At 44.1% G+C, this 12,347-nt stretch overlaps 7 protein-coding genes across 10 annotated transcripts in view; 3 read left to right on the top strand and 4 right to left on the bottom strand.

Moving 5' to 3' along the window:
* Positions 1–1,615, top strand: part of RB195_024189 (uncharacterized protein) — a gene marked incomplete at both ends in the record, with an annotated part of 49,716 nt that extends 48,101 nt beyond the window's left edge. For both annotated transcript variants that reach the window (XM_064211873.1, XM_064211874.1), the window contains 3 exons: positions 714–819; positions 878–1,038; positions 1,493–1,615. In XM_064211873.1, the coding sequence (XP_064067754.1) occupies positions 714–819; positions 878–1,038; positions 1,493–1,615 (390 nt within the window). The remainder of the gene's footprint in view (positions 1–713; positions 820–877; positions 1,039–1,492) is intronic.
* A 312-nt stretch (positions 1,616–1,927) lies between these two features.
* On the top strand, positions 1,928–2,152 carry RB195_024188 (uncharacterized protein; the record flags this gene model as incomplete). The annotated part of the gene is made up of 1 exon (XM_064211872.1): positions 1,928–2,152. The coding sequence occupies one exon, from the start codon at positions 1,928–1,930 to the stop codon at positions 2,150–2,152; it is 225 nt and encodes a 74-aa protein (XP_064067753.1).
* Positions 2,153–2,545: 393 nt separating this feature from the next.
* On the bottom strand, positions 2,546–2,884 carry RB195_024187 (uncharacterized protein; the record flags this gene model as incomplete). The annotated part of the gene is made up of 1 exon (XM_064211871.1): positions 2,546–2,884. One exon carries the CDS (start codon positions 2,882–2,884, stop codon positions 2,546–2,548), a length of 339 nt encoding a protein of 112 aa, XP_064067752.1.
* A 408-nt stretch (positions 2,885–3,292) lies between these two features.
* Positions 3,293–5,176, bottom strand: RB195_024186 (uncharacterized protein; the record flags this gene model as incomplete). 2 transcript variants are annotated; one of them, XM_064211870.1, is made up of 4 exons in its annotated part: positions 3,293–3,382; positions 3,430–3,550; positions 4,215–4,875; positions 5,008–5,176. In XM_064211870.1, 4 exons carry the CDS (start codon positions 5,174–5,176, stop codon positions 3,293–3,295), a joined length of 1,041 nt encoding a protein of 346 aa, XP_064067750.1. The 2 variants fall into 2 exon arrangements, with proteins under 2 accessions (XP_064067750.1, XP_064067751.1); XM_064211869.1 differs by lacking the exon at positions 5,008–5,176 and having other exon boundaries at positions 3,430–3,645; positions 4,409–4,855.
* A 385-nt stretch (positions 5,177–5,561) lies between these two features.
* RB195_024185 (uncharacterized protein) lies at positions 5,562–5,810 on the bottom strand (the record flags this gene model as incomplete). The annotated part of the gene is made up of 1 exon (XM_064211868.1): positions 5,562–5,810. The coding sequence occupies one exon, from the start codon at positions 5,808–5,810 to the stop codon at positions 5,562–5,564; it is 249 nt and encodes an 82-aa protein (XP_064067749.1).
* Positions 5,811–6,356: 546 nt separating this feature from the next.
* On the bottom strand, positions 6,357–6,776 carry RB195_024184 (uncharacterized protein; the record flags this gene model as incomplete). Its single annotated transcript, XM_064211867.1, has 1 exon — positions 6,357–6,776. The coding sequence occupies one exon, from the start codon at positions 6,774–6,776 to the stop codon at positions 6,357–6,359; it is 420 nt and encodes a 139-aa protein (XP_064067748.1).
* Positions 6,777–6,805: 29 nt separating this feature from the next.
* Positions 6,806–12,344, top strand: RB195_024183 (uncharacterized protein; the record flags this gene model as incomplete). 2 transcript variants are annotated; one of them, XM_064211866.1, is made up of 6 exons in its annotated part: positions 6,806–6,910; positions 7,924–8,019; positions 8,115–8,202; positions 8,312–8,446; positions 11,508–11,614; positions 11,921–11,974. In XM_064211866.1, 6 exons carry the CDS (start codon positions 6,806–6,808, stop codon positions 11,972–11,974), a joined length of 585 nt encoding a protein of 194 aa, XP_064067747.1. The 2 variants fall into 2 exon arrangements, with proteins under 2 accessions (XP_064067747.1, XP_064067746.1); XM_064211865.1 differs by lacking the exons at positions 6,806–6,910; positions 11,921–11,974 and adding exons at positions 7,370–7,477; positions 12,303–12,344.
* Between the last annotated feature and the right edge of the window lie 3 nt (positions 12,345–12,347).

The raw sequence follows: 12,347 nt of genomic DNA, 5'->3' as shown, positions 1-12,347 counted from the left end.
GACCTAAGTGTATCTTCATCATTTTGGTTTGGACTATGTTTCAAGAAACCACTACGCGTTCAAGTTTGTTTATAGGCATCACCCCACGAATCTGAGATGGTACGGATTTCAGGTGGAGTATTCGTATACGGCATAGTAGATTATGAAGAGGAGGTGATTCCATCCATTTCTTCCTAATTGCCGTAAAAAAAAAACGGCGCGGAAGATGCAATGGTGCGTGCACAAGGCTGGTGCGCTCCAATCGAACTCGTTATAGAAAATAGCGCGCCGGAACGCTCGAAACTGTATCTACCGGGTCGTTTTTTACGGCAATTAGGACGAAATGGATGGAATCACCCTTTTCTCCATAATCTACGATCCCGTATACGAATACTCCACCTGAAATCCGTACCACCTCAGATTAGTTGGGTGGTGCCTCTAAGTTTGTAGAATAACTTTTGAGGTCTTGAAACTAGTAAGTAGTGCAGTAGCTACTGCACTACTCGTTTTGCGTTTGATTCCTTCCTAACCCAAGGGAACCAGGTTTAATTGAATGGTTGACGAAATACTTTCGTTTTGATGAATTTGGAACTGCTTCCATTGTCGTTATGTCTGCAGTGAAGATCGCAGATTAGTTTTTGTCCTCTTTTCTTATTTAGAGGTCACTTTGTTCTAACTTACACTTTGGATTGGTGAACAAATTCACTCCATAGTTAATGAATTAATTCTTCTAGGCAATTGATGGTCTAATTCAAATAATGTGCGATCCTAACGAGGAATTGCCTGTGAAGGTGGAATCGGCTCTTGCAATTCAGAGTTTTCTCGAAGACCAGGAGAGAGGTTCGTGTGCGTGACATTACAGAGGGTAATTGCGGTTAGAGGTTTTTTTTTTTTGCAGCTCATGCACTTACAAAACCACATGTTCGTTCACTGGTTCTCCAAATCCTTGATATTGTTTCGAAAGCTCAAATTGATGAAGTGATTGGTGTCGTTGATGAATTGCTGGAACAATTTGTTGAAGAGGTCATCCCTGTAGCTGCCGAAGTAGCTGAACATCTGGTATTTCTTGTTCATTTCTTCTTGCATATCCTTATACAGTAAATATTTGTGTCCTTTCACAAGCACACAAAGACGATATCTTCTCGAAATTTCACTGTTCTGTCAAAGTTCGGTAGGTAGAGTGGTGTTCAGTGACGTTCTGGAAAAGCTTATCAGTGGGTGTAAATCCTGAATAGATTATTATATTAAATCATCAGAAGTAGTGTTTCTTTCCTCCTAAAGAAAATACATTCCAACTGGTCTCGACTTGGTGACTTAAACGGAGGGCGGATGTTATGGGCTAACGTGGCTTATGGGTATCCTCGCCGAGGTGAGTCGTCATTGATCATATCTGAGCGCATCCTCTTCGATCCTCAACTAGAGCTCGCATAGAATCTATCCATCCGTCGCTGTTCCATATTCTGCGGAAATTTAAGTCTCGCTTGAACTGCTTTTCGATGTCATGCTTCTCCAGGTCTTCCTTCACCATCTCCGTCCAAAACTTTCTCTTTACGTCCGGGTGGCTTTTGCCAGTTTTGGTCTAGGAGTATCCTCAAGGCAACTTGGGCAAGGCGATCCGATGAATGACTCCTTATAATGTGACCAAGAAAATGACGGTTTTCTGCGGTTATTTTAGAGGTCAGAGCAAGATATTGATGTATTCCTTGCGTCATCTGCGGTACACCATATTTACTTCCGAGTAAAGCTTTTCGTTATGGCACACCATTGGCCAGAAGTAGCCAAGAATCTATCTAAACAGTTTCCTTTCGATGCAGTCCACCTTCTCAATCACCGTTGACGACGCTGCTCAAGTCTTCGATCCGTACATCATGATGGGACGAATTGTTGGTAGATGGACTCGCAGCTTAACTTCGTGGGCAGTGGGGTCCACCACACGCGCTTTTTCCAAATGGTGCAAGAACCACATCAACCGGACATTGCTCAACTGTTTATGGTATCATCGACGTCAAAGTCGGACAAGGATGGCCATGCAACAGCCCATTGTTTTACTCCAGTTTCCACTTCGAACGACAATGTAAATCTGGCTGGTGTTCGAACTGCAGCAGTTGCTCTTCTGTTCATGTCTTCGATTAGGCGAACTTTCTTGGAGTACCATCAGCGTGAAATGCGTTGAAAAGACGGCCTCAATGAGGAGAGTCGAAAGCAGCTCCAAAGTCTAGGAGGGCTAACTGCGTAGGCTTCGAGTGCCGCGGCCACGTTCCGATTACTCTTCTAACAATAAACACCTCTTGAATTGTAGATCGATCAAGATGAAACCGTCGTCATTGCTCTTCTCGGATGGTTTCTTCACGATTTTTGATAAGCCGATCCATGATGAGTCGTTTTAAGACTTCGAATTGTAGATCGATCAAGATGAAACCGTCGTGAAATTACACAGACAGCGTGTCTCCACGAATCAGTTATCCTTTCGTCAATCCATATTGAAGTGATTATTTTCGTCATCCCACGATTTCCAGAAGAAGGAAGACATCATTTTTGTGCCATTTCCATCGTCCCCGCCACCTTTTCAATTCTTCATTTTTTGGATAGAGGCTAGAACCTTCGACAAGGTCGGTGGTCGCTCGCTGACAGCGGTGTACCTTGGCCGTTGGACATGTTCGAGTTCAGGGAGTGGTGGGGCTTGTTGCTCCAGCAAGGTGTTGAAATGCTCCCTCCACATGGGTAAGGCTGCCTGCCCGACACTCCTTTGGCAGTGTTGAGAACTGCCGAACATTGCTTCTCTATACAGCATATGCTTTTTTCGGGTTCTTGTCCTTTTATTCCCTTTCATACTTCCCGCTCTTGACGTCCATTCGTTCTTGCTATCACGTTTCGGATAAGGACACAACTTTCTCCTCAGACGCATCTGCTAGCTGTAGATCCATGTACATGTACAGGCCGACCTAGATCGGCTGTACTGACATCGACACATACAGAACTGTACATGGATCTATTCCCTGCAGATGCAATGGCGAACTTCTTCCTCGGCATCAAAACGGGAGCGTTTCCTTTGCATCGTTCTGGTTACAACTGGTGAGATAGTTGGTGTCTTCAAGCTTATTCTTGATCCGTACTCCAATATTTATCGACATTCCTCGTTCCTCAAATCTGCCATGTTCATCTTCGGTTGAGGTTGAACTCCTTGGCTTAGTTGGTTCTGGTTCTGAGAAGATTTGGGCTGTGGTCGGGATAAAATGCGATGTCCTAGACAGCTCTAGATTTCCGAGTGTCTGTCAAAAGGATCTTCTTCGTTAAAACATAATTGAGCTGAAGCTCAAGAGTCGGAATCTTCCGCTGGCGCTACTCTCCTGTCGTTAAAGGAGTTGTCCCTTGCCTCGTAAGCTGATGGCGTCGATGATTCCTCCTAAACGTGGATGCAATAACGAGATTCGCCTGCTCACAAAGACTTACTAGACGATTAGCATTGTCCGACGTTTGCTCCACGGGATAGAACCATTTTCCAAGCATACCGGACTGTTGTTCGAGACCTATCATTGCGTTTGCATCAATTCCGACAGTGACCACCTGCAGGCTGGATATCTTATACATCAACGCATTGAGTTCATCATAGAAAGAGGCCCTGTTGTTCTCTTCAGCGGTTTCGGTAGGACCGTGAGCACTTACGATCTAGAGTTTGTGTACTCTGCGATACCGAAGTCGTACAAAGGCACTTCTTGACTTTTAAGTGTTAGCGATTAACGTAATTTCGTTACAAGACATTCGAAAGGGTGGCATTGATCCAAATTCCTCCACCAGGTTATTTTAATCGTTCCTCACAGCTCCCGCGCAGCCTCCTACTTTTTTTCTCATTTCGACATTTATCCGAAATAATTTCCTTCCTTTTTTGTCTGAGTAATTTACTCAATACTGTGAAAATTTGTTCGAGATCAGTTTTATTAGGAGAAGCCAAATAACCTGTCCTTTTCTCACTCATAAAGGCAATGTTCAGAATATTCTTTTCTCCACTTGTAATGTTTCTATCTCCGAATTCCAGTTTCCCGTTGATCTTCGAACTGGTCAAGCGGGCGCCAGTAATTCTTCCATTTCTCCTGATCGCGTGCCAGAGTCGCCCAGTGGTTCCTCCTTTCGCATGGGACGCGAAAAGCATTATAATTTTCTTTAAAGGACTTCGTGAAGAAATCTGACCATCGGGTCGGGGGTATTCTAAAGTGCGCTCAATATCGCGGGGAACTCACGGTTCTGTCCAACGGTTCTCGTTAAAGCACATCACGTGTCCTGCCCTCCTTATTTTACTTTCCTTGGCAAACGCGGCGATGTCTCTAATCTTCGATCGCTGGCGTAGGAGAGAACTTCGAATCCCGTCCCTCACTTGCGTGAAACAGGATACTCCTAGCATCACTCTCTCAATTGCGCGTTCAATGACGCTCACCGCGTTTTCTTCGTGCCTGCGAAATGTCCAGGTTTCCGAAGCATAGGTCAAAGCAGGAAGTACGGTGGTGTTGAAGAGGTGAGCACGGGGCCGAGTGTTCCTCGTCTTCACTACATCCTCGGTGCTCTTGGAAGTTCCCCAAGCCGCTCGTCTCCTGCCCAGCTCGGGGGTCAGGTCGTTCATCATGTTCAATTCCCAACCCAGATAAACATAACTGGTGCATTCGGATATGTTCGTTCCGTTGAGCGTGAGTGGGGCATCCGAGACCCATCCGTTGCGCATGAACATCGTCTTTTGTAGATTCAGCTGAAGACCGATGCATCCACATGTTTCGTCGAATTCGTTCAACATTCGTTCCGCTTGGCTAGGTGTTATCAGTGCGATGTCATCAGCAAAGCGCAAATGGTGTAGCTGCCGACCATCACCTTCACTCCCATGTCGTCCCATTCCAACTTTCGCATTGCGTTCTCGAGGGTGGCTGTGAATATTTTGGGTGAGATTGTATCACCCTGTCGGACCCCCCGCTTCACGTCAATGATGATATTCTTGTGGAATGGCGAAATTCCGGTCATGAAGTTGCTGTGCAATTCTCGAAGTACCTTTATGTACTGAGATTGTCATGACCGCTTCCGTCTCAACTGAGTCGAAGGCCTTCTTTAAGTCGATGAAGGTGAGACAGAGCGGCATCTTGTACTCTCGTGATACCTCGATAAATTTCGAAACAGTGTGAATGTGCTGAATCCTTTTCGAAACCCTGCTTGCTCGCATGGCTGTCCTTCATCCAAGACTTTGAATCCTATTAAGGATCACTCTTGTGAAGAGCTTGTAGATGACGGACAGTAAGCAGATTGGGCAATAGTTGCCGATGTCATTTGGATCTCCCTTTTTACACAACAACACGGTCTTGCTGGTCTTCCACTGTTTAGGAATCTTGCATCCTGACAGGTAACGTGTAAAGAGCCTCGCCAGGGTGTTGATGAGTACTGGCGGAAGGCTCATCAGGTGTTCTGGTCTTATTCTGTCGGGACCGAGTGCCGTACGATTTCTTACCGACATGAAAGCATATCGTATTTCGGACGGGAGAACCTCTGGAATGACGTGTCCGTCTTCCCTCAGATGGTGAGGAGGCAAGTGGACATGGCTGTCGAAGAGATCACGAGTAGAAGTAGATGATTGTCTCCATCCCCTTTCTCGATGCAGTGGTTGTTCCCTTCGGGTTCCGGAGAGCAGTCATCCTCGTCTTGCGACTGGCGAAGTCTCGACGGGCATAGCGGATGCTTTTCCCCGCCTCTGCAGCTTCAGCCAGCACTTCTGCTCTTCTCTCTTTAAGGTCTTCCTTTATCGCCTCTCTGCAAAGCCTTGCGAGCTCGGACGTGGTTCCCTGCGGTTCGTGCTGCTCCATGCTGACGTATCAGCTCAAGAGTTTCAAGAGAAAGACGTTTCTTGGTGGTTTTAGGACTCTCAGCCTTTTTCCTGCAGTCGTGAAGGTGTTCAACGAGCCTGTCACATTCCTCGTCGATGTTATTCATTTCAGAATCTTCCCAAAACCCGGCTAGCGTAGTGAAAAGATCCCGGTTAATGATAGTTCTGGGATTTCGCCCTCTGAACTTGGCGGCTTTCTCTTCTATCCTTTGTGAAGGAAATGCTTCCTCGGAAGAGGCGATGGTCCGATTCCGTATAGAACTTTGGCACAACAACGACTCCGTCAGGAAGGACCTTTTATTGACGATGATGTGGTCTATTTCATTACAGTACCCTCCACCGCGTGACGCCCACGTCCAGCGTAGAGAGGAAGACTTCTGGAATTAAGAGCTCCCATGGATGGTCTTAGTCGTCATGATGAACTCGGAGAGCCTCTCCTCCTATTCATTCCATTGTAGGCCGTGGGTCCCGATGTGAAGTTCCTCAGGCGTTCCTCTAGGGACAGCTTTGGCGTTGAAATCACCAATTATGACTTTGTTGAAGGCATGATCTGCTCGGTAGACTTCTCTTGGTCCATATAGAAAGCTTCGATTTCTTCTTCTTCGTAGCTTGATGTTGGAGCGTAAGCGACTAACATAGTCAAAGTTCGTGTTGGACCACATCTTCTCATCCGCAGACGTCCGATTCGCGTCGTAAGTTGTTTGAAAGAGTCGATGTTCTTTGCCATACTCGTGTTGACGAGGACGCCAACTCCACTAACTCCTCTACTGTCGCATGTTCCTAAGAACAGTTCTTCTCCAGTTTCATATACGACATTGAGAGGGTGACGTCGTCTCGTCTCGGTTAGTCCGATGAAGTCGTATTTAATCTTCTTGGCATGCATCATCAGATCTTTGATGGCCGCTTCCGATGCAAGCGTTCGGGCGCTATAAGTACAGATCGTCATCCTAGTCCTTTTCGGTTTCGGTGGCCTACATGACTCCTGTAACCCCGTCTTTCCTGGTGCTACCGTATCAGGCTTTCCTCCAGAATCAGAAGAATCTTTTCTATTGCTGTGACATGCGTAAAATTTTAAAACAGGTGGGCAGGTTGCAAGGCTCTAGTCCCATGAGTTTTTGGGAGAACTTGCGTTCTCCCGGAGTGGACATGTGGAGCTTATTTGTTGGATGCGACTCCAAACCGCCTCCCTTGCATCTCCCAGTCACTTGATTGCAGGCTTTTGGCCGCTTGTGGCCCACGATTAGCCCCCTACCCTCCACCCAGGGACGCGCCACGTTGCCTCGCGACTAACCGATTGTGATCCCTCTAGTGAGGGAGATCTGTGGTGCGATTCATACCTGACTTAAAATAATAACAATCGAATGATTGCATTTTGCATGTAGCTTGAAGTCTCATTAAGAAAGGAGGTTCTAAGACGAAATTGGCAGTAACATTCTTTTTTCTTCTTTAAATTCAAGTTCTTTCAGCGCACTAGGTACCGCTGCCATGCTTTCCAAAACATTGACTGAAGATTATTGTCTAGGATGACCTGTTGAAAGCATGCAAGAAGCCAGCTTAAGGTGGCATACTGAAACTACCGAATGTGTAATAGTGCACCGGCAACCATTTGAAATACTACAGTTCAGTTTGAACAGCATTTCATTAGATGTTAGTAGTTTCTTTCTTCAGTTCATAACCTTACAAATTTAATATTTTGATTGATTTTAATAAAGACTGTTTTTCATGGATTGTTTAGTATTAAATTCAAGTCTGGGCGTATTTATCCGAAATATCAGTGAAAGTAGGCATCACATGAAGTCGGATGGGCGCATCAATTCGACGGCATGGGACCCAACTCACCCCATTTTGCTATATTGAAGCGTCAGTACACCTACCTAACGTCGTTTTACCCGTCTCACTAATTTCTGGAATTTCGTTAAACAAACACGCGACAGAACAAGCCCGTTATTATATAATAACATGAAGATTTTCTGCATTTAGAAATATTGCCCGAGCAGGCTGACATATTTATTACTTCGAAACCGTGGGAATTAAAAACGTTATGAGAACCTGATATCTTTTGGATTTTTTGTTCTGACATTTCACAGTTTCAGTCCAACCTTTTCCTGGAAATACTCACTAGTGATGCTATCGACGACAGAACTCCTGCTCTGAACAGCATCATTCCAACACTTGGAGGTATTCTTGACGTGGGTTCATCGCGTATTTCCTGTCTCTAGATATCTCTGATATCTAGAGAAGAGAGTTTTTTTTTCCTTTTCAAAGACAAACATCCAAATTGCAGCTTGTCGAGGAGCATCGAGAAGTTATGGTTCACGTGGAAGCAAGCATTTTGAAACCTATAAATTGCATTCTAACGGCGGGTCATGTTGGTAAGCGTATGATGCATGTCGCTCTAAAAAGTACCGATTTCTGATTTAGTATGCCAAATAGGTGGAACAGAGTGCATCCCTTTTTGCAGATAGGAACCATGTTTTTTAGAGTTCTATGATGACGTCATTATTCTCCTGCAATCTCTGCTGCAAAATTATGTGAGCGAGCCTATGTGGGCTGTTTACAACAAGCTATACGAGGTGTTTAAGAACACGGACCGGCAAACCATCTTGCCATTTTCAGGTTTGTTTCGAAGAAAAACCATTTGAATTGAAAATTAATACAAATTTCTGCTTGATAGCAGAAATTTGTATTAATTTTCAATAACAAGAGCCATCCGCGAAAATCGGCTGACCGCCATGGGGCGCCGCGCGTCTTTGTGCAACTACGACTATCGTTGCACCAGGCAACCTCTACAACTGTGTGGAGCCATGGAGACCCCACACCCTCCTGTTATCCACGCGACGTGCGGTACCGTCGCGTCGCGTCAAGACGATGGCTGCTAATTGGGAAGAGAACAAAAAGAGAATAGTGAAAGTAATGGAACCTATCACTATGTGCTTAAACTCTTATTTCTTTTCCAACTAGCCACCTTAAGACGCTAGCAAGGAAATAAATTTTGTCGTCGAATCTCCCGTTATCTAGCCGGAAAAATTTAGATCAACGCTTTGCCTTATGTAGATGTAACATTTATATAGAATGCATCTCTAATATTCTAATACCTGCTTGTATTACTTTTTATCCAATAGATTTTTATTAGATCTTTAAACTCTCTTTTCCTTTCTACAGAGTTCTACCGCTTGTTTTCGATGTATAAATCAATATCGACAGGTTAGGTGTATGAGTGGCGAACCTGTATCTCTGTATCTTCGAGATACACCTTTAAGCACAACGCGTGTCTGCGAGGTATTGGTAACACTACATCAGGAGTTCGATGCCACTTCCACTTAGCTAATTGTGCAAAGAGCAATTCTTATAAAGCAAGAAAAAAAATAAAGAAATATGGATTAACACCGATAAGTGGAAGTTTTTTTTAAGCCCATTTCTTGGATTCCTTAGCCCTCTTAGATGAACGGGTGATTCCTATTCAACAGTTGAGAAAAGGAAAATAAACACTTTCATCCCGTTTCTAGGCGGCATTTCGCTTATTTATACTTCATCAACCACTGTTTAAAGTATCAAACAAAATCTTTCACGATGCACCTCTCTTGTTCGATTCAAAAAGGGCATAAGGGACGAAATGGGTGGGGAAGGAGCTGTTTGCGGCGCATCAACAAGACGTAACGAAAGAGAAGCTGGAAAGCTGCTGCGGCGATAGCGATGCTGTCAGGAGTCGAGCGGCGCAGTTATCGACGCTCATTAGCCTCCCGAATACGTGACGACACGTACGAGTTGACCTTGACCGTTCTCCATTTCTGCTTAAAGGCACTCCACGAATCTGAGGTGACACGGATTTCAGGTGGAGTATTCGTATACGGGATAGATTATGGAGAGGGGTGATTCCGTCCATTTCCCATTTCTTCCTAATTGCCGTAAAAAAACAGCCCGGTAGATACGGCTTCGAACGTTCCGGCGCGCCATTTCCTACAACGAGTTCGACTGGAGCGCGCAAGCCTTGTGCACGCGCCGCATCTTCCGGGCCGTTTTACGGCAATTAGGAAGAAGTGGATGGAATCATCCCCTCTCCATAATCCCGTATGCGAAATACTCCACCTGAAATCCGTACCACCTTAGATTCGTGGGGTGATGCCTTTAATTGTCTCGTTGCTTAGGGTCAGGTTCTTTATGTCAACAATTCATATTACCTTTATGATTGTTAATACGTTGCCTATCCACACATTTTTGTAGCTTGTGTCTGTGTAAGATGCTCATTTTAGATGTTTTGATCACTGACTTGTACGCATTTGAAAAATGAGAAACATTTGTGCAAATGCAGACAGAGCTGTATTGGCTCTTATGCTTTTCGTTATGATGCGAACGTGTTCGAAACCTTCCGAACCCTTCGCGCGAAAGTTCGACACTGTTTTGCTTGAGTCTTGACATAGTGATTGATTTGTTTCAGCGCTGAGTGAAGCACAGATCCAAAATTGTTTTCGATGCTTTAATTCGACTAACATTTCAGCATCATCACCTTCTTCAGAGCATGGAAAATCTGAATCCTAGACATATGCAGTCTATGTTCTCAACAGGACATCACAGGACAGGTTTCAATTCAGCAAAAAAGTAGAGAGGAAACTAGGCCAGGGAATTATAAAATAGCGAAGCATACGATTAAGTTTTCAAAGTTGGAGTCTCTTTCCCGATGGGTAGAAGTCATTACTGTTTACAAGTAACACGGTGAGAACGGGTAATTCCCCCACAACTTCAGAAATTTGAGACATCGCTCAGATCCAGAGGTCCATATGCCTGCGAAAACACGTCCGACAAATTGACTTGTACGCATTTGAAAAATGAGAAACATTTGTGCAAATGCAGACTTAAGACAAGTTACCAACGAGCTCCAAAAAGTTCTATTGTTCATGCAGTATACACTTTCACATTCTGTATAAATGCGCAATTCATTCTGTGTTTTCGCAGACGTCATGCCTATGGAGATCTCTCACTGTCTCGCGATGTTTTACACTCTTGAGTTTTTTTTTTTCTTTCGGGGAAGTTGAGCATCTTCACTGAGGTACCCATGAACAATGTCCTAGCTGCTACCTAATAGACCCAACCTCAAAAATCTTTGTTAACATTACCTAAAGACAGCGTATCACGAAACTAACGATGTTATGGTATCTGTGAGTGTAGATTTTGAGTTTGAACGTTACCCTGCTCAATTCCCAATAAATCGTCCTACGTGTGAAGGTGCTGAGCAAACCGGAGGGTGCACAGGTGTGGTGCGTTTTCACTACTTCGTAGGAAAAAACGCTATTCCCACTCCAGTTTCCAGGATGTTTAGGGGAATTGAGAGGGACCACGCTCATACTGGTTATCTACACGCCAACTCTATGTTTGCCCACAGAGACCCCAACATCGTCAGTTTAATGGTACGCTGCCTTTAAGCATTACTGTAATGGTTATGTGACTGTGCTAGTAGACCCTATGCACTATAGCAGCTCAGCTAATATTCTTCAACCTTTACATCAAATCCCTCCTTTTCCAACCCCTGAAGAAGGCGATGACTCTGAAAAGTTAGCCGAAATGAAACACACTTGACAACCTTGGCTCTGTTCTTCACTTGACAGTAAAAGGCTATAACTATGTATTTGGGATGTCCGTCAAATGATTTCTATGTTCCTTACAGGATTCTTAGTTTTTTCAGATATTGCTCACGTGTTACACAAGTACATCGTCACTGACAACGAGAGTTTTTTGGCTTTTCCTGATCGTATGGATGCTATGATCGACATGTGTCAAACGACACTTCAGGTACTGTTCGCTTCATCGAATAATTACATCGCCTGTTTTTTTTTTGTAAATTTTTCCTCTCGTTATTGGTAATTGATTATTGATTGATAGAACAACGTGGAATAACGACTCAATCTGTGCTCGGTATGATATGAAGTAGCTAAATAAAAGCTGGAAGCTGAGTGGTAAGACCATTCGGAAAGGGCTTTCCTATCGTACATGTACTGGAGAGCCTTGTCCGAATAACATCGTCCAGATTTATCGTGCTTGATAAATTATCATCGTATTTGGAGCTTCGTTCTAGAATCGAAAAAATGTCTTTTTCAGGAGCAGTACTCCTTACATATGCTGACAAAGTTAACAAAGTTAACGCTGAGTTGAACCCTCCTTTTTATTTTCTGTTCGCAGTATATCTACGAAATGCTACGAAGGCAATATAATTTGGAGACCGTAACTATCAACTACTTCTTAACTACCACTGCTTTGCTATAGGGTCACCTTCAGTCTTACCTGAGAACCCAATACCCGTAATAATCCATCCTTTCAGTTGGTTGCGTGCAGACTTGAGACACTTCGCAGCGATCAATAATAATAATATCAATAGCAATAACTGATTGCGGCCCATCTGTTTTCGTTTGATGTGAAATAGGATCTAATCTCGAGATCGGAAGAATTGATTTTACTTTCATTTTATATCCTTCATTTTCAGACCTTGAAAGAACCAGTGAATTACTTAGTATATCCTATCTAGTCC

Source organism: Necator americanus, chromosome X, assembly GCF_031761385.1.
Source record: "Necator americanus strain Aroian chromosome X, whole genome shotgun sequence".
NCBI classification, from domain to species: Eukaryota; Metazoa; Nematoda; class Chromadorea; order Rhabditida; family Ancylostomatidae; genus Necator; species Necator americanus.
This window is presented reverse-complemented; position numbering and strand designations above follow the sequence as displayed.